The 25231-nt window shown below is 42.0% G+C and overlaps 1 protein-coding gene across 2 annotated transcripts in view; it reads right to left on the bottom strand.

Moving 5' to 3' along the window:
* pex7 (peroxisomal biogenesis factor 7) overlaps positions 1-25231 on the bottom strand; it is a 94869-nt gene that overhangs the window by 18793 nt on the left and 50845 nt on the right. For both annotated transcript variants that reach the window (XM_063040443.1, XM_063040444.1), the window contains exons 6-8: positions 21379-21485; positions 21147-21260; positions 15570-15625 (exon numbers count right to left, since the gene is read on the bottom strand). In XM_063040443.1, coding sequence (XP_062896513.1) covers positions 15570-15625; positions 21147-21260; positions 21379-21485 — 277 coding nt within the window. The remainder of the gene's footprint in view (positions 1-15569; positions 15626-21146; positions 21261-21378; positions 21486-25231) is intronic.

Genomic DNA, 25231 nt, shown 5'->3' with positions numbered 1-25231 from the left:
AAAGAAGCTGCAGAAGATCATGAACACGGCCCAGCACATCACACAAACCAATCTTCCATCCTTGGACTCACTTTACACCGCACGCTGTCAGAGCATGAACCACCCAGCCAACACACTTTTTGTCCCTCTTCCCTCCGGAAGAAGGCTCAGGAGGTTGAAGACTCGTACAGCAAGATTTGGGAACAGCTTCTTTCCAACTGTAATAAGACTACTGAACAGATCCTGACCCGGATCTGGGCCGTACCTTCCAAATATCTGGACCTGCCTCTCGGTTTTTTTGCACTACCTTACTTTCCATTTTCTATTTATGATTTATAATTTAAATTTGTAATATTTACTATCGACTTGTACTCCAGGGAGCGGGAAGAGCAGAATCAAATGTTGCTGTGATGAGTGTATGTTCAAGTATCAATTGTTTGGTGACAATAAAGTATAAAGTAACATATGAGGAACGTTTGTCCGCTCTTGGACTGTACTCCTTGGAGTTTAGAAGAATGAGGGGGGACCTCGTAGAAACATTTTGAATGTTGAAAGGCATGGAGAGAGTGGATGTGGCAAAGTTGTTTCCCATGGTGGGGGAGTCTAGTACGACAGGGCATGACTTAAGGATTGAAGGGTGCCCATTCAGAACAGAGATGCAAAGAGGCACAGGGTGATGAAGCTGTGGAATTTGTTGCCACAAGCAGCAGTGAAGGTCAAGTCATTGGGTGTATTTAAGGCAGAGATTGATAGGTATCTGAGTAGCCAGGGCATCAAAGGTTATGGTGAGAAGGTGGGGAGTGGGACTAAATGGGAGAATGGATCAGCTCATGATAAAATGGCAGAGCAGACTCAACAGGCCGAATGGCTGACTTCTGCTCCTTTGTCTTGTCTTATGGTCTTCTTTGTTAGATCAACATCCCGAACAGTATCCAAAGTGATATACTTGTTGTTGAGGCGGACAGCCATAGGGGTACTCTGCACTGGCTCCTTAACTCCTTTCCCCTTCCTGACTGTCACCCAGTTTCCTGTGGCCTGCACTTTGGGTGTAACTACCTCTCTATATATTCTATCTATCAACCCTTCAGCATCCTGAATGATCTGGAGTTCATCCATTTCCAGCTCCAACCCAGATTAGTGTTGATTGTTAGAAGCTGCAGATGGACACAATTCTCACAGGTGTAATTGTCAGGGACATTGGAGGTCTCCCTGCCTTCCCACATCCCACAGAGGAGCATTCCAGTATCCTACTTGGCATCGTTACTGTTCTAGGTAAGCAGGTATAAAGAGGGGAAGGAGAAAAGAAACTTAACCTAGAGCTTTTCTTTTCTTTGCGTTCTCTGCCTGAAGCTTCAAAGAGCTAAAGCCTTGCGATCACCACTCTGACTATGTCCACTCAGACAATGGCTACTGTGCTTGCCCCTGACTTCCTTTAATTTGCCCTTGCTAATCAATTTCAACGTGGATTGGCTGCTGGTGAAAGCTCTATTATGCTGCCGAATCCACTACTCCCTTTTTCTACTCGGGCAGTGGACTTGAGTGAAATTCCCTCCGTTCAAAACTTCTTAAGTGTGCTGTTTTTCATATTATCAATTACAAAATAAATGTGCTGTAAAATATCACTAAATACCTTGCACGTTTCGTTAATTAATTCACTCCATGTGTTACTGAGAAATGGCTGAGCGCACTGCATACAGCAAAGGCTATGCAACAGACAATATCCAAATGTAGTACTGAAGACCTACTTTCAGCAGTTAGTGGCCTCTCAACACAAGCTGTTCTACTACGGTTAACAATATTGGCATTGACTGGATAAGGTGGAAAATTGGCTGGTATGCCCTGTACACAAAAGTAGGACATAACGAAGGTGGCTAATTACTACTTAATCTGTTGCCGAGCTATCAAATGGTGCACTAAATATGGCTACAAGAGCAGATCAGAGTTCGGAATCTTGTGGCGAAAACCTCACTTCTTAAATCCTCAAAACATTTCTACCACAAGTAGAATATTCACCACAAGTCTGGATGAGTGCAGTGTCAACGTTTGAAAAGCTCGACTCCATACAGAACCTAGCAGCCCACTTGATAGGCACCCCAACCACACCGATACACAGTAACAGTAGATTGCACCATATGGTGACTGCAGCAAGCCACCAAGACTCCTTAGACAACACCCACATCCTCTACCAGCTAGAAATGTACACACCTAAATGAAAATCTTGCAACTAGCAGGTCTAGAATTCAGCTCATTGATCCATGTTTGAACCAAGAGTGTAACGAAGTGAACAAACATCCATGGCTGAAGTCATACCACACAAAAGAAGACACAAGAGATTGCAAATGCTAGAATCTGGAGCAACAAACAAATTGGCAAGTTGAGTGCAAAGGAAATAGTTGTGGCTGTTGAAGAAAAATCATCCAGCCCCACAACATCAGGGCAGAAATTGCTCACCTTCACCTGCATTATCAGTGATCTTCTTTCCAGCATTAGGTCAGAAGTGGAAATGTTCACTGATAACTGCACTGCTTTCCACTCTGTTTGAATTTAAATGAAGTAGCCCATGACAACATGCAGCAAGACACTGAAATTCTGTTCATTATCTACAAGGCATATTTGCCTGGATGACTGCAGCTCCAACACACTTAGGAAGCTCCACGTCATCCAAGACAAAGAAATTCTCTTGACTTATGTTTTCTACACCATAGTAGCCATTCATTCCTAAGCCAAAAACACACTATCAACAATGTGCACTGCAGTTCCTCCCCTGCCCCCAAAACTACTCTGACAGTATCTTTCAAACCCATATCTCATAATAAGGAGCACATGGGTGGCAAGTACACAGCAACACTGCCACCTGCAGGCTTCCCTTCAAATCACACACCATCCTGACTTGCTCAAATATGTACGTAGAAATACATACACCTTAGCCAAATACATTTAAACTCAGTTTTTCACAATTCCTGACATTTAATCCTAGAAAACATTCCCTGTCTTAGGTCAGTTAGGATCACTATTTTAAGAATGTGAAATGTCAGAATAATAGTAGAGAGAATGATTTATTTCAGCTTTTATCTCTTTCATCACTTTCCCAGTGGGTCAGAAGTTTACATACACCTTGTTACTATTTGGTAGCATTGCCTTTAAATTGTTTAACTTGGATCAAATGTTTTGGGTAGCCTTCCACAAGCCTCTCACAATAAGCTGCTGGAATTTTGTTCCATTCCTCCAGACAGAACTGGTGTAACTGAGTCAGGTTTGTAGGCCTCCTTGCTCGCACATGCTTTTACAGTTCTGCCCACCGTCATGTACATGCAACTCTGCAAAAATCTCAGCAGCAATAGAACACACCTGGAGTCTGCTCTTGCTATTAACAAAACACTACTTTATTAGTAACTATGTCGTATAGTAACTTATACCAGGTAAAACAAGAGTTAACGGTGTAAATATATAAATTCCCAAACTTCAAACTTAGGTGGTGAGTGATACAGTTTTACGATGGTGTGGTAAGGATATTCAGTTCAGTCCACAGAATTGAAGAGACAGAGAGAGAGAGAGAGAGAGAGACTTGTAATCCAAGTAGACAGGTGTCGTCGATCCTCTTCGATGTCCTCCCAAACTTCCAAGTTAGCCAAACGTGACCGACTTAAGAGCGCCATCTTCAAGTGATAATCTACCAACCCAGGCAAGGGTTAGACACAGTGGTAGACTCCACAGGGTCGCTCTTTCAGGCACTAATAATCACAGATCGATTCCCCTTAATTGATCCTCAGTCCCACACTCGTGGGCACCTGAAAGTGTAGTGGTAATTTTGCCACACCTTAGTGCATCTGCGTGTCCTGCAAAACAAGCAACTACACTGGTTAAATACTATTGCGCTGAACACCAGCTGTCCATCACGTAGCTCCTCCCCTCTCTCTCTGTAGGAACTCAGAAGCTGGCAGTGTCCTTGCATAAATCTCAAACAAACTGTGAGCAGTCTTTGCCCCCCTCTCTCTCTCTGTAACAAGCTGTTCATGCTATACAGCTTTCTCTTTCCCACAGGCAGGGTTCTTAAAGGCATAGTCCATAATGAGGAAAATTTAAGATTCCATCACACCACAAATTTTCTATCGGATTGAGGTCAGAAAATTATGTCAAGTCTGGTTCATCCTTGGAAGCAATTCCAAACGCCTGATGGTATCATGTTCATCTGTACAAACAATAGTACACAAGTATGAACACCATGGGACCACGCAGCCATCATACCTCTCAGGAAGGAGATGCATTCTGTCTTCTAGAGATGAACGTACTTTGGCACGTAAAGTGCAAATCAATCCCAGAACAACAGCAAAGGACCTTGTGAAGACACTGGAGGAAACAGGTAGACAAGTATCTATATCCACAGTAAAACGAATCCTATACAGGTTTCCCCCGCCATCCTAAGGTACAGCGTTCCTATGAAATAGTTCGTAAGCCAGAATGTCATAAAGCGAAGAAGCAATTACCATTTATTTATATGGGAAAAATTTGTGAGCGTTCGCAGACCCAAAAAGTAACCTACCAAATCATGCCAAATAACACATAAAACGTAAAATAACAGTAACATATAGTGAAAGCAGGAATGATATGATAAATACACAGCCTATACAAAATAGAAATACTTTTCTACAATCATTGCCACACTGTTCTCCGTGGCGAAAATCTCACGCAAGAGCTCTCGGCAGAAACACGGCACATGCGCTCCTGGCAGAAACACTCTCTCCAGTAACCTTTAAGCTATGAAGCTGCCAAATCATATCAAATAACATATAAAAATACACAGCCTATATAAAGTATGTACAGTGTAGTATCACTTACCAGAACCGGGAAGGCAGCGCCGAGCACACTGATGATGGTGTGTTAAGCTGAGTTGTCGGAGGTTGGGTGGTGCAGTGGACCCCAACCTCCGGGCAGCGACCGATACCGATCTGCGAAGCATGCAGCGGTACAGTGGTAGCCGGGACGCACCCAGCACATCTTTAAGAAAAAAGCCAAAATAAACGAGCTAATTAATTAGGTGCCGCCCGGCACGTAAATGTCGGCCCAGATGAGAGGCGATTGCCGATTGCCTCGGCACCTAATTAATTAGCTTGTTTATTTTGGATTTTTTCTTAAAGATGTGTTGGGTGCGTCCCGGCTATGGCTGCATTCTCCGCAGCAATGTATCGGTCTGTGGCCCGGGGGTTGGGGTGGTGCGACACTGGGGTGTCATCTCATCGTCCTCTGTTTCCATCAGAGCAGGCAGGTCATCTTCTTCTAGTCTGTCTGCCTCGATGTCGAAGGCTGAGGTTCGTCGTCTGCTGTGGCTGATGTGGAAGGCTTGAAAAACGACAGTATGCTTGACTGCTTAGCTTCGTGCATTTTTCTATCATACATTTGTAAGCACTCCTGAAAATTTGCCCTAAACCTACGTACCCTTTCAAAATTAAAGTCATACTTTTCTGCAATCATTGTTGTAAATTGCAGCGAAAATCTGCTTCACGTTCAGTTCCTGGACGACTTCACTTTCGGTCCGTTCACTACTGCATTTGGTTTCAATTGTTATCCTTTCCTCTCCCAATTGCATCAGTTCTTCATCTATCAGTTCTTGGTCATGGGATGCCAAAACCTCTTCAACATCATCTTTGTCAACTTCCACAAGCCAAACTCACTTTGTCCTTACTTCGTTCACCACGATCAAAACGCTTAATTATGTCTAGTTTTATGCTAAGTGTAACACCCTTAAGAGCTCTTTTAGGCTTTTCCGATACCTTAGAACTCATCTTGCTAACGGATGCTCACGGGCACATGTTTAAGCAATGTCGGCTAGAATGCAGGTCTGCGGGAGGCACTTGGCTGCTCGGGGCACACTCTGCCTTTTATCGCGCGCTGCTTTTTTTGCGCACTGCCTTTTTTCGTAACAGTGAAAACACCTTCTGTTAGTGAAAACAGGTAACTAATGTAGGTCTTTCGTAACAGCGAGGTTCCGTAAAGCGAATGTTCAAAAAGCGGGGGACACCTGTATCGACATAACCTGAAAGGCTGCTCAGCAAGGAAGAAGCCACTGCTCCAAGACCGCCATAAAAAAGCCAGACTACAGTTTGCAAGTGCACTTGGGGACAAAGATCTTACTTTTTGGAGAAATGTCCTCTGGACCTGATGAAACAAAAATTGAACTGTTTGGCCATATGACCATCGTTATGTTTGGAGGAAAAAGAGTGAGGCTTGCAAGCCAAAGAACACCATCCCAACCGTGAAGCATGGAGGTGGCAGCATCATGTTGTGGGGGTGCTTTGCTGCAGGAGGGAGTGGTGCACTTCACAAAATAGATGGCATCACGAGGAAGGAAAATTATGTGGATATATTGAAGCAACATCTCAAAACATCAGCCAGGAAGTTAAAGCTCGGTCGCAAATGGGTCTTCCAAATGGACAATGACCCCAAGTATACCTCCAAAGTTGTGACAAAATTGCTTAAGGACAATAAAGTCAAGGTATTGGAGTGGCCATCACAAAGCCCTGACCTCAATCCGATAGAAAATTTGTGGGCAGAACTGAAGAAGCATGTGCGAGCAAGGAGGCCTACAAACCTGACTCAGTTACACCAGTTCTGTCTGGAGGAATGGAACAAAATTCCAGCAACTTACCGTGAGAGGCTTGTGAAAGGCTACCCAAAACATTTGACCCAAGTTAAACAATTTAAAGACAATGCTACCAAATACTAACAAAGTGTGTGTAAATTTCTGACCCACTGGGAAAGTGATGAAAGAAATAAAAGTTGAAATAAATCACTCTCTCTACTATTATTCTGACATTCTACATTCTTAAAATAAAGTAGTGATCCTAACTGACCTAAGACAGGGAATGTTTTCTAGGATTAAATGTCAGGAATTGTGAAAAACTGAGTTTAAATGTATTTGGCAAAGGTGTATGTAAACTTCTGACTTCAACTGTACACTAGAAATAGTTTAAGTCAACTCACTTCCTTCTTCTTTAAGGTTGAGTAGATCTAGGCAAGAAATGTTGGCTTGCAGCAACATCCAGATCTAGGAAAATTAATATATTTAAAAAATTATGGAAAAGCATTTCCATTGCAAGAGAGATGAGGCAAAATATTTGCACATATCATGCCCTGGTTAGCATGCCCTAAAAATCTGATGGAAGCCTTCCACATCTTTCCTAACCAGGTGAAGGTGCATCCGAGAAAATTACTACAGCAGAAAGAAGCTGAAATCAGTAGAGGAGCATGCTCAGTGATTTCTCCAGGACTGGCAAGGTGTGAGAATGTTGTGCGACTTCACAATGCTCCTGCGTGCCATATGCTTCGCAACATTTGAATTCACCAAAACGCTGAAAAACAATTTTAAAAAGAGGGCATTCATCTTCCCTAAAAGGGACTAGTCTCTCTTAAGATGCTCAACAATTGCAAAACAAATACTCACCGTTTACACAAGTGTTTCTCATAAAGATAAGTATGTCTATTTTATAGGAGGAGGAGGAATTGTCTGACTAAACATAGTCAAAAAGGAAGCACTTACTGAATAGGAATTAATGGAAGTGAAAAGGAAAATTTGCTTTGAGAGTGTTGGTGCGAAAATTGAAGTACGATTCTTGAAGACATCTGAAAAGGTGATGCCTAAAGAAGATGAAATCCGTCATGAAGCACCATCGGCATCCAGGACATGCCCTCTTCTCATGGTACAGGAGCTTTAAGATGTACATCCAACATTTTAGGTACAGGCTTCTCCCCTTCACCATCAGACTTCTGAACAGTCCATGAACCTATGAACACTTCTTCACTATTTTGCTCTCTTTTTGAACATTTTAATACATTCTTATTGTAGCTTAGTAATTTTTTATTCATTGCACTGTACTGCTGCTACAAAACAACTAATTTAATGACATAGGTCCTGATTCTGATTCTGGTAGGTCAAACAATGGAACACCAGCGACAAGCAAAGATTCAAATTCAGAGATAGCTGGGGTTATCATACTAGTGTTGCTTCTCTGCAACAGTTATGATATAGGAGGGAGATTAAAAATCTGGTTGAATGGTGCCACAACAACCTCTCACTCAAAGTTAGCAAGACCAAACAACTGACTATTGACTACAGGAGGAAAAAAACTGGAGGTCCATGAGCCAGTTCTCATTAGGGGATTGGAGGTGCACAGGGTCAGCAACTTAAATTATCATATCAGAGGATCTGTCCTGTCCAGCATGCAAGTGTCATTACAAAGAAAACATAACAGCACTTTCTTTGTTTCTTCCTATTTTCTTGCACAAATTCAACATGCCATCTAAAACTTGGAGAGGCTTCTATAGATGTGCAGTGGAGTATATCTGACTGGTTGCATAACAGTCTGGTATGGAAACACCAAGACCAAAGAGCAGAAAAGCCTGCAAAAGGTAGTGAATACAGCCCACACTATCACAGGAAAAGACCTCCCACCATTGAGAACATCAGAAAGGAACGCTGCCACAAAAAAGCAGCATCCATCATCAAGGACCTCCGCCATCCAGGCTATGCTCTCTTCTTGCTGCTGCCATCGGGAAGGAGGTACAGGAGCCTAATGTCCCACAGGAGCAGATCAGGAACTGTTATTACCCTTCAACCATCAGACCCCAGAACCAGCTTGAATAACCTCAACACTGGACTGATTTCAGAACCTAAGGACTCACTTTCAAGGACTCTGCAACTCAAGTTCTCAGTGCTATTTGCTTATTCACAAACATGAGAAAATCTGCAGATACTGGAAATCCAAGCAACACACGCAAAATGCTGGAGGAACTCAGCAGGTCAAGCAGCATGGAAAAGAATACAATCGACGTTTCAAGCTGAGATGTAGACTGTACTCTTTTCCATAGATGCTGCCTGGCTTGCTGAGTTCCTCCAGCATTTTTTGTTATTCATTTACTTGTTTTTTTTTAAGTTTGTATTTGCACAGTTTGTCTTCTTTTTACACATTGGTTGCTTGTTGGTCTTCGTATGTAGTTTTTCCATTGATTCTATCGTATTTCTTAGTTCTATTGTAATTTGATAATAAAGTTATTTTTAATTTTGATCATCTTGGTCTCATTCCCTTTATTTTCTAAACTTGTTAATTTTTCCAATTTATATCTTGCTTTTCTTAGTAATTATTTTTTCTCATTTTAAGTAGGTGGACTTTTCAGTTACTGATTCTAGACTAGTGAAAGCAGCATGGATGAAAGGTAAGCTGCAAAGACAATACTTTATAAAAGTGGAGAATTTGAAACTGGAAGTAAAGATTTGCAAATAGATGTGCTTGGGTACAGTGGTGCATGGTTATAATGGCAATGATGGATCAGCAGAACATAACAGGACAGATTACTGATGCTAAATTCTGAATTCCATGAACAAAGTATGATTGAAAATCAATGTACAACTAAAATTGCTAAAAGAACAAAGCTAAGTGAAATGTGATTTATTAATATTGATTTTTTTCATCAGCTTGTACTTGAAAGCTGGTAGGAAGTCACAAGACGCACAGAACATTAATTTGAAACGGTTTGATGAGTCTACACCAGTCTACCAGCATTAAGAAAGTGCATTAAAATCCTTATACACTAATATACTGCATCCAGTTCTGTCTCTCCATATGAAGTTACAAAATCTACACAGAAAAAATAACTAAGTTAAATATTTGGTGTTTGGTTTACATGATATTGATTTGCTAGCATATGTCTATCTCTTGGATATTATGAATAATACTGATATCTATATACTACTAAAACTCTTACGCTCTGTCTGTCTGTTTGTGACCTCCAATTAGCGTAAACGGTGCATTACAGCAGCACTTTTTTTGGCTAAATTGAATTAAAATGCGCTAACTTACAGAATGCAGGCAAAGTTCAGGGTCATATATGCGTATAAAATTGCTCATTCGCCAAAATCAACAGTCTCCCTTTTAACCCAAGAGCCAATCTGTCATCATGGAAATCGGGATGCGACAGCCCGATGCATGCGCACCGCCAGCCTCAGCGTGACACCTACCGGAGCGAGGGGTCACATTCTGCTAATCACCATCAGCATGTGCAGGATTGGGACAGATCTAACTGCAACCCATCAATAAGAGATAATTAAATCTTACTGTAATGACGTACTTCGAGACACCTGTAAAACCCTTTGCTGCAGTCAAAGGACAGCAGTGACGAGATCACATCCATTTAAGACAGTGCCAACCACATCAAAAAGAATAATCAGCATCCTTTGGTGTTACTGCTTCCTATCTTCTAACCAGCATTAGGGTAAAAAAAAATGGTCAGCAAACAACAGGAATTCTGCAGATGCTGGAAATTCAAGCAACACACATAAAAGTTGCTGGTGAACGCAGCAGGCCAGGCAGCATCTGTAGGAAGAGGTGCAGTCGACGTTTCAGGCCGAGACCCTTCGTCAGGACTAACTGAAGGAAGAGTGAGTAAGGGATTTGAAAGCTGGAGGGGGAGGGGGAGATGCAAAATGATAGGAGAAGACAGGAGGGGGAGGGATGGAGCCGAGAGCTGGACAGGTGATAGGCAGAAGGGGATACGAGAGGATCATGGGACAGGAGGTCCGGGAAGAAAGACGGGGGGGGGTGACCCAGAGGATGGGCAAGAGGTATATTCAGAGGGACAGAGGGAGAAAAAGGAGAGTGAGAGAAAGAATGTGTGCATAAAAAAGAGTAACAGATGGGGTACGAGGGGGAGGTGGGGCCTAGCGGAAGTTAGAGAAGTCAATGTTCATGCCATCAGGTTGGAGGCTACCCATACGAAATATAAGGTGTTGTTCCTCCAACCTGAGTGTGGCTTCATCTTTACAGTAGAGGAGGCCGTGGATAGACATGTCAGAATGGGAATGGGATGTGGAATTAAAATGTGTGGCCACTGGGAGATCCTGCTTTCTCTGGCGGACAGAGCGTAGATGTTCAGCAAAGCGGTCTCCCAGTCTGCGTCGAGTCTCACCAATATATAAAAGGCCACATCGGGAGCACCGGACGCAGTATATCACCCCAGTCGACTCACAGGTGAAGTGATGCCTCACCTGGAAGGACTGTTTGGGGCCCTGAATGGTGGTAAGGGAGGAAGTGTAAGGGCATGTGTAGCACTTGTTCCGCTTACACGGATAAGTGCCAGGAGGGAGATCAGTGGGGAGGGATGGGGGGGACGAATGGACAAGGGAGTTGTGTAGGGAGCGATCCCTGCGGAATGCAGAGAGAGGGGGGGAGGGAAAGATGTGCTTAGTGGTGGGATCCCGTTGGAGGTGGCATTCTTTCTCTCACTCTCCTTTTTCTCCCTCTGTCCCTCTGAATATACGTCTTGCCCATCCTCTGGGTCACCCCCACCCCCCCGTCTTTCTTCCTGGACCTCCTGTCCCATGATCCTCTCGTATCCCCTTCTGCCTATCACCTGTCCAGCTCTCGGCTCCATCCCTCCCCCTCCTGTCTTCTCCTATCATTTTGCATCTCCCCCTCCCCCTCCAGCTTTCAAATCCCTTACTCACTCTTCCTTCAGTTAGTCCTGACGAAGGGTCTCGGCCTGAAACGTCGACTGCACCTCTTCCTACAGATGCTGCCTGGCCTGCTGCGTTCACCAGCAACTTTTATGTGTGTTGCTTAAAAAATGGTCAGCCTAATTATGCCACGTGGAATGGGAAGGGGGACAATATGGTCAAGAGATGACGCCAAATGTCGTCGGGAAGCGGCAAGGAGAGGGACAGAACAAGAATCGGATGAGGACAGGGCCACACGACTCCAGGATCAAAGAGTCAGGACAAAAAAAGATGACAGAAGAAGAGGAGGAGGAGGAGAGACATGCACGTCTCTAGGATCAGAGACAAACAAACAGCAGAAGAGCTGAAGAGACGGGGGATGAAAGGGCTGCACGTCTCCAGAATGACAACGAGAGGCACAAGGGTGGGAAATGATGCCATCAAAAGTGTCCTTCGTTAAATGAGGAGGAGCTATATTTGCTTTGCTACGTGTCATTCTTCTTTAGTAAACTGAGGTTTTCTACTTCAGTTTCCAAAGCAAAGCGATACCAATAGCATTCAGGAAAATTTAAAGTTCATTCTGGTCACATCAGACTGCACTACCCTTCTCTCAAATCATCTGTCCAGCTCCTGGCTCCATCCCTCCCCCTCCTGTCTTCTCCTATCATTTTGGATCTCCCCCTCCCCCTCTCAAATCTCTTACTAGCTCTTCCTTCAGTTAGTCCAGACGAAGGGTCTGGGCTTGAAAAGTCGACTGTACCTCTTCCTAGAGATGCTGCCTGGCCTGCTGCGTTCACCAGCAACTTTGATGTGTGTTGCTTGAATTTCCAGCATCTGCAGAATTCCTTGTGTTTGTGCCTTCTACAACATTTGTTTTTGGGATCACAATTATAGTCACAGTATCACTTCAGTGCTGATGCATGAAAATGAATTAATATAGCATTTTGTCATAAGTTGTCTAGAATTTTAAGTTATTAAACTTTCTAGGAGGCATTCAGTAAGGCTCTGCAATAAAAAGGAAATTCCACGTTTAGGTATTAACTTTTCCACTGGTTGGTTATTAGCTTGCAAGTAAGTTATAAAAAGTTAAGATAAAGAGATCTTACTTGCATTGCAGAATATTACTACTATGCTTAAGATATCTGCCTTACACACCTGCAGAGCATCCATGAATAGACATCAGACTAATTCAATGCAAGTCAAGTAATGTGGAATGTGTGTGAGGGCCAAAGACATTTCAAAAATGCCCGTTTTTTCTTTGTAATAAAATAGAGGTTTCTTCTTAGAAGAGTCCTTAATTGAGATTTTATTTTTAAGTTGTACTTACTGAAGTCAAGTAATTATGACTGTAGTATGAATTGAACATATTGCACTTTTTCACCAAAAATTGGTGGTCAAAAGCAATAGGATAAAACTCCATTTGTCTCCAGTATACAGCATGAATACACCAGCCAACTTACAATCAACTCTTCTTCCCTCAAGATTGACTTATGATTTCAAGGACCTCACAAAAATAGCTCTTCTCTCACAGGGCAAACAACAATCTGACAACCCCAAACCAAAACGAGTTGCAGAGAGCCCACAGTGTGAACTGTTTGGAAGTACACAGTAATTTGGAAAGACAATGAAGGGCTTGTCTAATGAGCATAAACAGAAAATCAATAAACTATTTAATTTCAAATGTAAGATGCACTTCAAAAAGTCACTCTGCAATGACTCAAATGTGAAGAACTAGCTCTAAAGGCTGAGAATCAATAGAAAACCTGTGATGTAATAATAGAAAAAATGGAAGGTGGAAAAAGCACAGAAGGTCCAGAGAACTGAACATCATATCATGCCAATATTTTTCAGAGTGTCAAGGACCTCTCCACTGACAGACAATAAAGGTGATCTTAGTGCCTATTAATACTGAACTCAGAATGCCTGTGCTCTATTAAGGAATGTATCAACTATTAGAAGTGAGACTATCCAAACTGTAACACAGAAAATATATTACTGAATTTACTGTATATTTGAACCTCTCCTTTACATAAATATTAATGTTTATCACAGTAAAGTTGAGAGCAGTAAGAGTTGCTACCAATGACTTTTATCTGAAGATTTCATTTGTGTAGCTTCTCAGTGACAAATACAATGGATGGTATTGTTTTTCTCCAAAATGACACAATAGCACAAAAAGGCAATGGATTAAGAAAAATACATATCTCCATGACGACAGGCATATTTAGCTTTATCCAAATGGCATATAATCCTTGCAATTCTCACAGTTCCCAAAACATTGATTGTGGACAGATCATTATTTAGTAATAATCCAAGATCACAAAAGAGGTGTAGTCCAGTCATGTTGACTACTGCCGCCCACTCTGATTCTTCAGCCAATGAAACAGCAGAGCAGAGCACCTGGCCTGCATTCCACCGACAAAACTGCCCCTTTGCTAGTTGAGTGGTGTTGCAGGAACAAACTTGCACTCAGCATCAATAAGAGCTGATTGTGGACTTCAGAAATGGTAAAATGAGGGAACAAGGATAAGAAGTGGAGAGAGTGGGCAATTTCAAGTTCTTGTGAGTCAATATCTCTGAGGATATATCTTGGTCCCAACATATCGATGCAGTTATAAAGAAGGCAAGACAGCGACTATATTTCATTAGGAGTTTGAGGAGATTTGGTTTGTCACCTAAAACACTCAAACACTTCTACCGACGTACCATGGACAGCATTCTGACAGGCTGCAGGGGGAGATACAGCATAGGACTGAAAGACAGTACAGAAAATTGTAAAATTAGTCAGCTCCATCTTGAGTACTAGCCTCCGTAGTATCCAAGATGTCTTCGAGGAGCAGTACCTCAGAAAGGTGGCGTCCATTTATTAAGGACCCCCATCACCCAAAACCTGCCTCCTCTCAATGTTACCATCAGGAAGGAAGTACAGAAACCTAAAGGTACACACTCAGCGATTCAGGAACAGCTTCTTCCCCTCTGCCATCCGATTTCTAAATGGACATTGAACCCATGAATACTACCTGACTTTTTATCATTTGTTTTTGCACTATCATTTTTAATCTATTTAATACACACATATATACCTACTGCAATCTATTTATTTGTTTTCCCTGTATTTATCATATATTACTGTACTGCTGCTGCAAAATTAACAAATTTCATGACATATGCCAATGATATTAAACCTGATTCTGTTTCTTGGCTCCTATGTCAGGTTAGACATGGTGCAGAATCTAAGATACCAATTGTTTCAATGATAGTTTAGGAGGATTTAAAAATAATGTGATATAAAAATGTTAATTATTGAGTTGTTTTATAACTTCATTTTAATACAACTTCAAATTAAATTTTCTATTTCAAAATTAATTTCAATCTTTCAATGTCAAGAAATATATAAAATCACTCCAGCTTTTACAATTGTCTAAACCGAGTCCTCAGCTTTGCTGGCTGTCAAAGGTATTTTTCACATGAATTTTCTCACTGGGTTGGCCAAGGCTCAAGCTGGCTTATGTGTACGTGGCACAAAGAGCGATACTAGAGCAGCACAATCCAGCCCGGTAAATAATAATCTAACATTACTATTTAAGACCTATCAGATAAAATGTGAAGTTAAAAATATTTGACATGTTTCGAAGACACACGAGACTGCAGATGCTGGAATCTGAAAGAAAAAAATTAACTGCTGGAGGGGGCAGCAGGTGAGGCATCATCTGTGGAAGTAAATCATGTCAAGTCCTTTCATCTGGAGTGCCTTGGTATGTTTTATTTGTTCAAAAAATGTCAGCATTTATTGATCATTCTCCAGATCAATACGTCAGGCATCAAGATAACTATGCTATAACTTAACCAGGGTGCTATCGTCACCCCTAGGTTTGGTCTACAAACAAAGAGCAAATCGCAAAGGACTAAAATGTCTTGGAAATGTTTTCTGAATTTAATTTTAATGAGATATTCATCAAGAAATAAAAATCTGTTCAGTAAGCTAAGTAGCAAATGCCATCCAAAACCAATAAGCAGTAATCAGGCAAATTGTCAATGCTTTTACTGAGGAAGACTAAGATGAGGACAAGGGAAGAGGAGTGTAGATGAAGAAAAAAATGTCACTTACCTGACACAGAAATCGTATGAACATGAAGCTAATATGGTTGCATGAAAGGGAGAAAACTGCAAAAGGAAATATTAGTATTAGCATAACGCAATATTTCTGAAATTATAGACCAATTGTTGATGTTTAAAACTTATATACAGTTTTATTTTGCAGTCTAAGTTTTTGTTGTATGTTGTAGTATTTTTACAATACTTAACTTCAGGATAATCTCTGCAGTACACTTTGCTTTCAAGATGTACAGTAACAAAACAATTTATTCACTTCATTCATAGATTGGACATGATTGTTTTGAGGTAAAGCTACTGGAAAGAAAAATAACTTCCAAAGATGTATTGTAACAATCCATGAAAAATACACAGAACAGAAAACCTGTAGATGCAGGAAATCCAAGCAACACATACAAAATGCTGGAGGAACTCAGTAGGCCAGGCAGTATCTATGGAAAAAGGTAAACAGTCCATGTTTCAGGCCGAATTTACCTGGTCCATTTCTGACACCTCCCTCTCCTTTCTCAACCTGTCTCTGGAGACAGCTTATCCACTGATATCTTCTCACAGCTACCTGGATTACACCTCTTCCCATCCTGATACTTGTAAAAATGTCATCCCCTTCTCTCAATGCCTCCGTCTCCGTCACATCTACTCTCAGGATGAGGCCCTTCATTCCAGAACTAAGGAGATGTCCTCCTTATTCAAATAAAGGGGTTTCCCTTCCTCCACCACTTTTTTTTTGTAATATAATTTTTATTGAGTTTTCAAAAAGAATACATGAAAAGATAAAATCTACCCTCCCCCCTCCCTTTAACCCTCCCCCCCCATATATAGTCCTACCTAAAAGGAAAGAAAAGAGAAAAAAAAAGAAAAGAGCCGCCTGGGTATTGGAAGGTTTCCACATGCTCCATGGGATTCAAACTAAATTTGGTATCCCTTCCTCCACCATTAACGCTGCCTTCACCCACATCTCTTCCATTTCATACATGTCTGCCCTCACCCCATCCTCCTGCCACCCCTCCAGGGACAGGATTCTTCTTCTCCTCACCTACCAGCTCACTACTCTCCACATTCAGCACCATAATCCTCCGTAACTTCCGCTGTCTCCAACAGGATCCCACCACCAAGCACATCTTTCCCTCCCCACTCCCACCCCATTTTCTGGTTTCTACAGGAATCGCTCCCTACGCGACTCCCTTGTCCATTCATCCCTCTTCACTGATCTCCTCCTGGCACTTATCCTTGCAAATGGAACAAGTGCTACACCTGCCCCTACACCTCCTCCCTCAGTATCATTCAGGGCTCCAAGCAGTCCTTCCCAGTGAGACGACACTTCACCTGTGAGTCTCTTGTGGTCATGTACTGAGTCTGGTGCTTCCAGTGTGGCCTCCTGTATGTCGGTAAGATCCAACGTAGATTGGGAGACCGCTTCACTGAGCACCTGCACTCTGTCTGCCAGAAAAATTGGTTTCTCCCAGTACCCACCCATTTTAATTCCACATGCCCTTCCCATTCTGATATATCAGTCCATGGCCTTCTCTATGGCCGTGATGAGGCCACACTCAGGTTGGAGGAAAAACACCTGATATTCTGTCTGGGTTGCCTCCAATCTGGTGGTATGAACATCAATTTCTCGAACTTACGGTAATGCCCCCCCCTTCCCTATTCCCCATCCCCATTTCCCTCTCTCCCCTCATCTCCTTACTTGCTGATCACCTTCTTCTGGTGCTCCTCTCCCTTCTCTTTCTTCCATGGCCTTCTGTCCTCTCCAATCAGACTTCCCCTTCTCCAGCCCGTTATCTCTTTCACTAATTGACTTCCCAGCTCTTTACTTCAACCCCTCCCCCCAACCTGGGTTTCACCTATCACCTACTACCTTGTATTTCTTCCTCCCCTCCCCACCTTCTTACTCTTACTTCTCATCTTTTTTCTCCAGTTCCAACGCAGAATATTTTGTGTTTCCAATGAAGGGTCTCAGCCTGAAACGTCGACTGTTTACTCTTTTCCATAGTTGCTACCTGGCTTGCTGAGTTCTTCTAACATTTTGTGTATGTTACATAAAAAAAACCTTCCTGCTTTAAAATCCCACATTTCTAATTTTTGAATCATATTCTAGGTCATTCACTGTCTCTGTCAAACAAATGACAGACATCAATGGAAGTGATGCATGTATTATCTTGGAATGTACACTGCACCTGAATAAATGCTCAGAGTATTTTTATGAATGAGAATGCTTGCGGAATCTATGTTAATAGGGCTAATTTTAGCATTATCTGCAGAGGGAAATGTTATTGGCAGTGCTGCTGGGGCAGAGATCTGGCAGAAGTCACTGTCCTAAGAGCCTGGCACAAACCCTTGCTTCCTCACTCCTGTATGCTGCTGCAAATGGCTGCCCTCTGCTGGTTCTCCTGCAGCAATATCAAGAGTGATGCTGAATAGCAATAATGTTGCAACAACAGAAGAAAGTAAGGAAATGGAGCATGGTCCGACAGTCTCATTAATTGCATAAACGATATATATGCAATATTTCCTGCCAGCAATACCCTTCCTATATATGTATATCATTTAAAAATAAACAAGCAACTGTCTAATCTAATCATCAGACTACAAAGACTTCTTAATATTTATGAAGCAGAAACCGATGATGAACTATAATGAGAAAACAGGTCGTAATATCAGCACCATACCATTCAAATAAACCAAATATCTTTAATAGATACATTTCAATACACTATATACATACAGTGGCATGCAAACGTTTGGGCTCCCCGGTCAAAATTTCTGTTACTGTGAATAGCTAAGCAAGTAAAAGATGACCTGATTTCCAAAAGGCATAAAGTTAAAGATGACACATTTCTTTAATATTTTAAGATTACTTTTTTATTTCCATCTTTCACAGTTTCAAAATAACAAAAAAGGAAAAGAGCCCGAAGCAAAAGTTTGGACACCCTGCACGGTCATTACTTAGTAACAGCCCCTTTGGCAAATATCACAGCTTGTAAATGTTTTCTGTAGCCAGCTATAAGTCTTTCAATTCTTGTTTGGGGGATTTTTGCTCATTCTTCCTTGCAAAAGGCTTCTAGTTCTGTGAGATTCTTGGACCATCTTGCATGCACTGCTCTTTTGAGGTCTATCCACAGATTCTCGATGATGTTTAGTTCGGGGGACTGTGACGGCCATGGCAAAACCTTTAGCTTACGCCCCTTGAGGTAGTCCATTGTGGATTTTGAGGTGTGTTTAGGATCATTATCCTGTTGTAGAAGCCATCCTCTTTTCATCAGTTTTTTTTTACAGACGGTGTGATGTTTACTTCCAGAATTTGCTGGTATTTCATTGAATTCATTCTTCCCTCTACCAGTGAAATGTTCCCTGTGCCACTGGCTGCAACACAAGCCCAAAGCATGATCGATCCACCCCCGTGCTTAACAGTTGGAGAGGGGTTCTTTTCATGAAATTATGCACCCTTTTTTCTCCAAACATACTTTTACTCATTGCAGCCAAAAAGTTCTATTTGAACTTCATCGGTCCATAGGACTTAATTCCAAAATGCATCAGGCTTGTTTAGATGTTCCTTTGCAAACTTCTGACGCTGAATTTTGTGGTGAGGACGCAGGAAAGGTTTTCTTCTGATGACTCTTCCATGAAGGTCATATTTGTGCAGGTGTCGCTGCACAGTAGAACAGTGCACCACCACTCCAGAGTCTGCTAAATCTTCCTGAAGGTCTTTTTGCAGTCAAACGGGAGTTTTGATTTGCCTTTCTAGCAAACCTACCAGCAGTTCTATCGGAAAGTTTTCTTGGTCTTCCAGACCTCAACCGTTCCTGTTCAACTGCCATTTCTTAATTACATTACAAACTGAGGAAACGGCTACCAGAAAACGCTTTGCTATCTTCTTATGGCCTTCTCCTGCTTTGTGGGCATCAATTATTTTAATTTTCAGAGTGCTAGGCAGCTGCTTCGAGGAGCCCATGGCTGCTGATTGTTGGGACATGATTTGAGGAGTCAAGGTATTAGAATAGATTATGAGGACACGCAGTCCCCTTTTATTGTCATTTAGTAAAGCATACATTAAGAAATGATACAATGGTTTTCCAGAATAATATCATGGAAACACATGACAAACCAACTTAAAAACAAAAACCACATAATTATAACATATAGTTGGTTGTTCGTCCATCGTTGACGTCGATGAGGACCTCGACACCATTATGATTTGGATTTAAGTGAGGGAGAGTTGCGCAGCGTCAGCCTCACTCTCTCTTCCCAATTCTCATCTGGATCCAGTGGCAAGACAGAGTCTAGACGGCTGGAGATGGGACTAGGCGCAGTGGATGACCAGGACGTCTTCTGTGTCTTGTCCTGCTCTACACGTTCCATGACGCTTGCCGAGACCTCCTTCTTGACCGTTGGACCTTCCATTGGTCTCGCCCGCTCAATCCACCGGAGTCTGTCTTCACATGCTGGGATAGACAACTCCCTATCTCACCAGGGTTTGAGACCCGTTGGCTACCCTCATCTGGTTTAGCCGGCTTGTCGAAGCCGTTGCCCGGGGTGTGGTGGCCGTCACATGCAAACAGCTATGGGGAGCCACAGGTGAGAGCTGAGTGCCAGGTGGGGACCAAAGGTGGACTAACCGCCCTGAAAAGGACGCAACATGTTCCCCCACCAGAGGTGCTACCCCTCCCTGACACCCCATACACCCCAACATATAGTTACAACAGTGCAAACAATATCGTAATTTGATTAGAAAAGACCATGGCACGGTAATAGTCTCAAAGTCTCTCGAAAGTCCCATCATCTCACACAGACAGTAAACCTCCAGCGCTGCAAACTTGTCGATGCAGCATACTGGAAGCCTCCGACCACCTCTCCGACACCGAGCACCATCTCTGCCGAGCATTCCGACCCCGGCAACAGGCAATAAGCAAAGCCGAGGATTTGGGGCCTTCGTCTCCGGAGATTCTCGATCACGCAGTAGCAGCAGCAGTGAAGCAGGCATTTCAGAAGTTACTCCAGGTGTTCCTCCATGCTTCTCACGGCTGTCTCCATCAAATCCGGATTGTGTACGGCCCTTAGTTACATATAATCGATATCATTCGGAACAGCTGCGCGTGCTGCGTTGCGCCGCCATCTTCTCCTCCCTCCTCTGTATTTATAAAGCTTTGAAATTTGCATCACCTGGCCTTTCCTAATGATGACTGTGAACAAGCCATAGCCCTAACAAGCTAATTAAGGTCTGAGACCTTGGTAAAAGTTATCTGAGAGCTCAAATCTCTTGGGGTGCCCAAACTTCTGCATGGTGCTCCTTTCCTTTTTTTCACTCTAAAATTGTACAAAACAAAATAATACACTAATCTTGCTACAAATGTTGAAAAGAATGTTTCATCTTTAACTTTATGACTTTTGGAAATCAGTTCATCTTCTACTCACTTAACTATTCACAGTAACAGAAATTTTGACCGGGGTGCCCAAACTTTTACATGCAACTGTAACTACATTAAAAGCACCTATTTTAAAAAATAGTTCATCTATCAGTAGCAATCTACCATGGTTCACCTGCATGCACTGAAAAAATAAATGTGCTTACTTTGACTCTTCGTATAGCATAGGAATGGCCGGCAAGCTGATGAACCGGCTGCCGGATATTTCTTAGATCCCAACATCGTAAAGTGCAGTCAACTGCTCCAGTAACAAGCAAGTTCTGAGTTAAACAGAATGGAATACTTTAGAACAGTTTTACACTGTGATTTTGAGTAACAATGTTAACAACTAGAAAAGTACCCTTGATTTATTTAATGAAATAAAATCTATAATCTTACCTGATCATATTTATTCCAATCACAGGTCAAGATCTCTGCTTGATGAGCAGGAATTATTATATTCGCTCTTCCTGTCTTAATATCCCAGATTCTTAGAGTATGATCACCTAAAATATGAAAATACATTGTTCTTTTATTTTTCTTCCAATCAAGTTAGCCTCACTAGAATATAACATATAAGTCGCTGTACCTCACCACTGACAAATACCTTTTTAAAATAAAAATAATTTCAAATAAAAAACAGGAAATGCTGAAAACACACCTGTGGAAAGAGGAACAGTTAATATTTCAATTCTGGGATCCTTCATCAAAACTGGGAAAGAGAAAATAAGTTAGATTTGTGCAGCAAAGAAGATGGAGAAACAACACACACAAAATGCTGGAGGAATTCAGCAGGCCAGGCAGTTTCAGGCTGAAACCTTTCATCAGGACTGGATGTTGTTCAAAAATCTTAACTGAAACCATTTGGAGAACCAGACTCAATAATGCTTACTGCTAAATTCAGGTGTGATAATTCTCCTGGTAGGGAAGTGACATTTATTGGTTGGTAGCACAATGGCTGTATAAACACCCATTTTCTTAATGTTTTAAAAAGTGAGGCCTGTCAGGACTTGTCTGTGGAGAGGGAGATTACGGAGTGAGTTGGAGACAGTTCCTTGTGTACTTTACGCACCAGTTTTAAAAAGCAATCAGGGCCTATCGCAATTTGCCTGAGGAATGGGAGATACCTTGGGTTATTAGTAACTTAGCCAATAAAAAGAAGCGAGATGTAAGTGGAACAGTTATTGTGGGAATGGTCATTGTGTGAGTGGGCCAGGATTAGAGTTGGAGGCTTTGGCTCAACAGGATTCAGCGAGAACAAGTGCAGGCTAAGGGTCCTGAGTCTTTTGGAATCATTTAGTTAATTGTAGAAGTTAAGCTTAAGAAGTTAGAGTCAAAGATGTAACAAGTGTAGGCAAAATGGTAGTTAAGGCAGTGGCAAGCTCCTCCTGTCAGATTTGCAGATAGATTAAAGAAAGGTGTGAAAACAATAAGGCTGTTGTCATGCGGAGGTTCAATTTTTATTTATTTATTAAGATACAGTGCAGAGTTGGCCCTTCCGGCCCTTCAATCCACACCGCCCAGCAATCCCCGATTTAAACCCAGGCTAATCAAGGGACAATTTACAATGACCAATTAATCTACCAACTGGCACACCTTTGAACAGTGGGATGAAACCGAAGCACCTGGAGGATACCAATGCAGTCACGGGGAGAAGTTACAAACTCCTGACAAACAGCAGTGGGAATTGAACCCGAGTCACTGATACTGTGAAGTGTTGTGCTAACCAGTATTCTACTATGCTGCCCTTCTAATTGGGGCGGAATTTGTTAGGTGCTTTCAAGAGATTTCTTAAATATATTGTAGAAAGTCCAACAAGAGGAGGAGCTGTACTGGACCTGGTGTAGGGGAATGAGCTTGACCAGGTGACTGACATTTTAGTGGGCGAGAAGTTAGGGAACAGTTACCACAACCCCCCCAAGTTTTAAGATAACTATAGATAAGGATATATATGGATCTTATGGGAGAGTATTAAACTGGAGCATGGCAAATTATAAGCACATTAGGCAGGAAATAGGGACAGTTAATTGGGAACAGCTGTTTATTGGCAAGTCCACATCTGATGTGTGAAGGGTGTTTAAATACCAACTGCACAGAGTACAGGGTAGGTATGTTCCAGTAAGAAGGAAGGACGAGGATGGCAACGAGGAGAGAACCTTGGATGTTGAGAGAAGTGATCAATTTAGTGAAGAAGGAAAAGGAAAATTATGTAAAGCTTTGGAAGCTGGAATCAAGCAGAGCACTTGAAGATTATAAAGAACCCAGAAAAGAATTCAAGAAAGGTATTAGGAAAGCCAAGAGGGGCCTTGAAAGGTCCTTGAAAAGTAGGAGTAATGAGATTCCAAAGGTATTGTATATACAGGTACATCAAGAACAAGAGGATAACTAGGGAGAGGATAGGACCACTCAAGGATAAAGAGGAAACCGTTTACTTGGATGCAGACGATTTGGGTGAGGTCCCTAATGTGTACTTAAATCAGGATTTACCAAGAAGAGGACATTCAGGATAGGGAGAACAGTGCTGAGCATATACATATGCTAGGGCATTTCAAGGTTTAGGTAGAGGAAGTGTTAGGTCTCTTAAAAGAGCATGAAGGTGAATAAGTCCTCAGGGCCTGATTGGATAAACCCCAGGTTATTGAGAGAGATACCAATATCTTCATGTCCTCTCTAGCCACAGGTGGAATCCCAGAGGACTGGCAAGTAGTAAATGTTGATCCAATGTTCAAGAAGGGAACTAGGTATAATCCTGGAAACTATAGACCGATGAGTTTCAAGTCAGGGATAGCGAAGTTAGTAGAGAGAATTCTTAGGGATAGGATTTATGTGCATTTGGAAAACTTTGGCCTAATTAGGGGCAGCCAGCAAGACTTCATGCGGGGCAAGTTATACCTTACTAAATTGATTGAGATTTTTGACGAGGGTGATTGATGAAGGTAGAGCTGTGGAAATGGTCTACATGAAGTTTATAAGGTCTCTCATGGGAAGCTCATCCAGAAGATTAAGATGCATGGGATCCATGGTGAATTGGCCACTTATATTCGGAAATGGCTTGCCCAAAGAAAACAGAGGGTAGTGGTCAAAGGGACGTATTCCAGCTGGAGGTCTGTGATTCATGGTGTTTCACAGGGATCTATACTGGGACCCCTGCAGTTTGTAATGGATATAAATGACGTGAATGAAAATGTAGAAGGGTGGGTTACTGAGTTTGCAGATGATATGAAGATTGCTGGTGTTGTGGATAGCATAGATAACTAGCAAAGAATATGATGGGATATAGATGAGTTACAGACTTCAGGAAAGAAATGGCAGATGGAGTTTAATCCAGCCAAATGTGAAGTGTTGCACTTTGGTAGGTTAAACACAAAGAGCCAGTACACTTAAGGGTAAGATCCTTAACAGTTGATGAGCATAGGGATCTTTGAGTTCAAGTTCATAGCTTCCTGAAAGGTTGATAGGGTGGTTAAAAATGCATGACATAGTCGCCTTTATTAGTCGAGGCTCTGAGTTCAAAAGTCAGGAAGTTACGTTGCAGCTTTATAATACTCTAGTTAGGCTGCATCTGGAGTATTGTGTACAGTTCTGGTCACCCCATTATAGGAAGGATGTCGAGGCTTTGGAGAGGGTACAGAAGAGGTTTACCAGGTTCTTGTCTGGATTAGAGTACATGTACTATAATGAGAAGTTGAACAAACTTAGGTCACTTTCTCTGGAACGGCAGAGGCTGAGGGGAGATCCAACAGAGGTTTATAAGATTATGAGAGGCATAGAGTAAACAGTCAAGGGTTGAGATGTCTAATACTACAGTGCATGCATTTAAGGTGAGAGGGGTAATTTCAAAGGTGATGTGAGAGTCACTTTTTTTTTTAAACACACAGAGTGGCGCAAGTTTGGGATGTGCTGCCTGGGGCGGTGGTAGATGCAGAATTAGAGTCTTTTAAGAGACATTTAGATAGCCCCATGAATGTGAGGAAAATGGAAGGATATGGACATTGTGTAGGCAGAAGAAATTAATTTAGTTAGCCATTTGATTAACAATCTAAATGGTTCGGCACAACTTTGTGGGACAAAGGGCCTGTTGTTCTATGTTATCCAATATTCTTCATTTATTCAATTGTTATGATTTACATTAAATGTCGAGATTAAACTGACTCTACCCAAAAATCAGTAATTCAGCCTTATCAATTATGAAAGTACACTGCAGATAACCGATCATACATTTCACCTCAAACTTAGGACGACTTTGCTTGGC

This window comes from Mobula hypostoma, chromosome 2, assembly GCF_963921235.1.
Source record: "Mobula hypostoma chromosome 2, sMobHyp1.1, whole genome shotgun sequence".
In the NCBI taxonomy this organism is placed as follows: domain Eukaryota; kingdom Metazoa; phylum Chordata; class Chondrichthyes; order Myliobatiformes; family Myliobatidae; genus Mobula; species Mobula hypostoma.
This window is presented reverse-complemented; position numbering and strand designations above follow the sequence as displayed.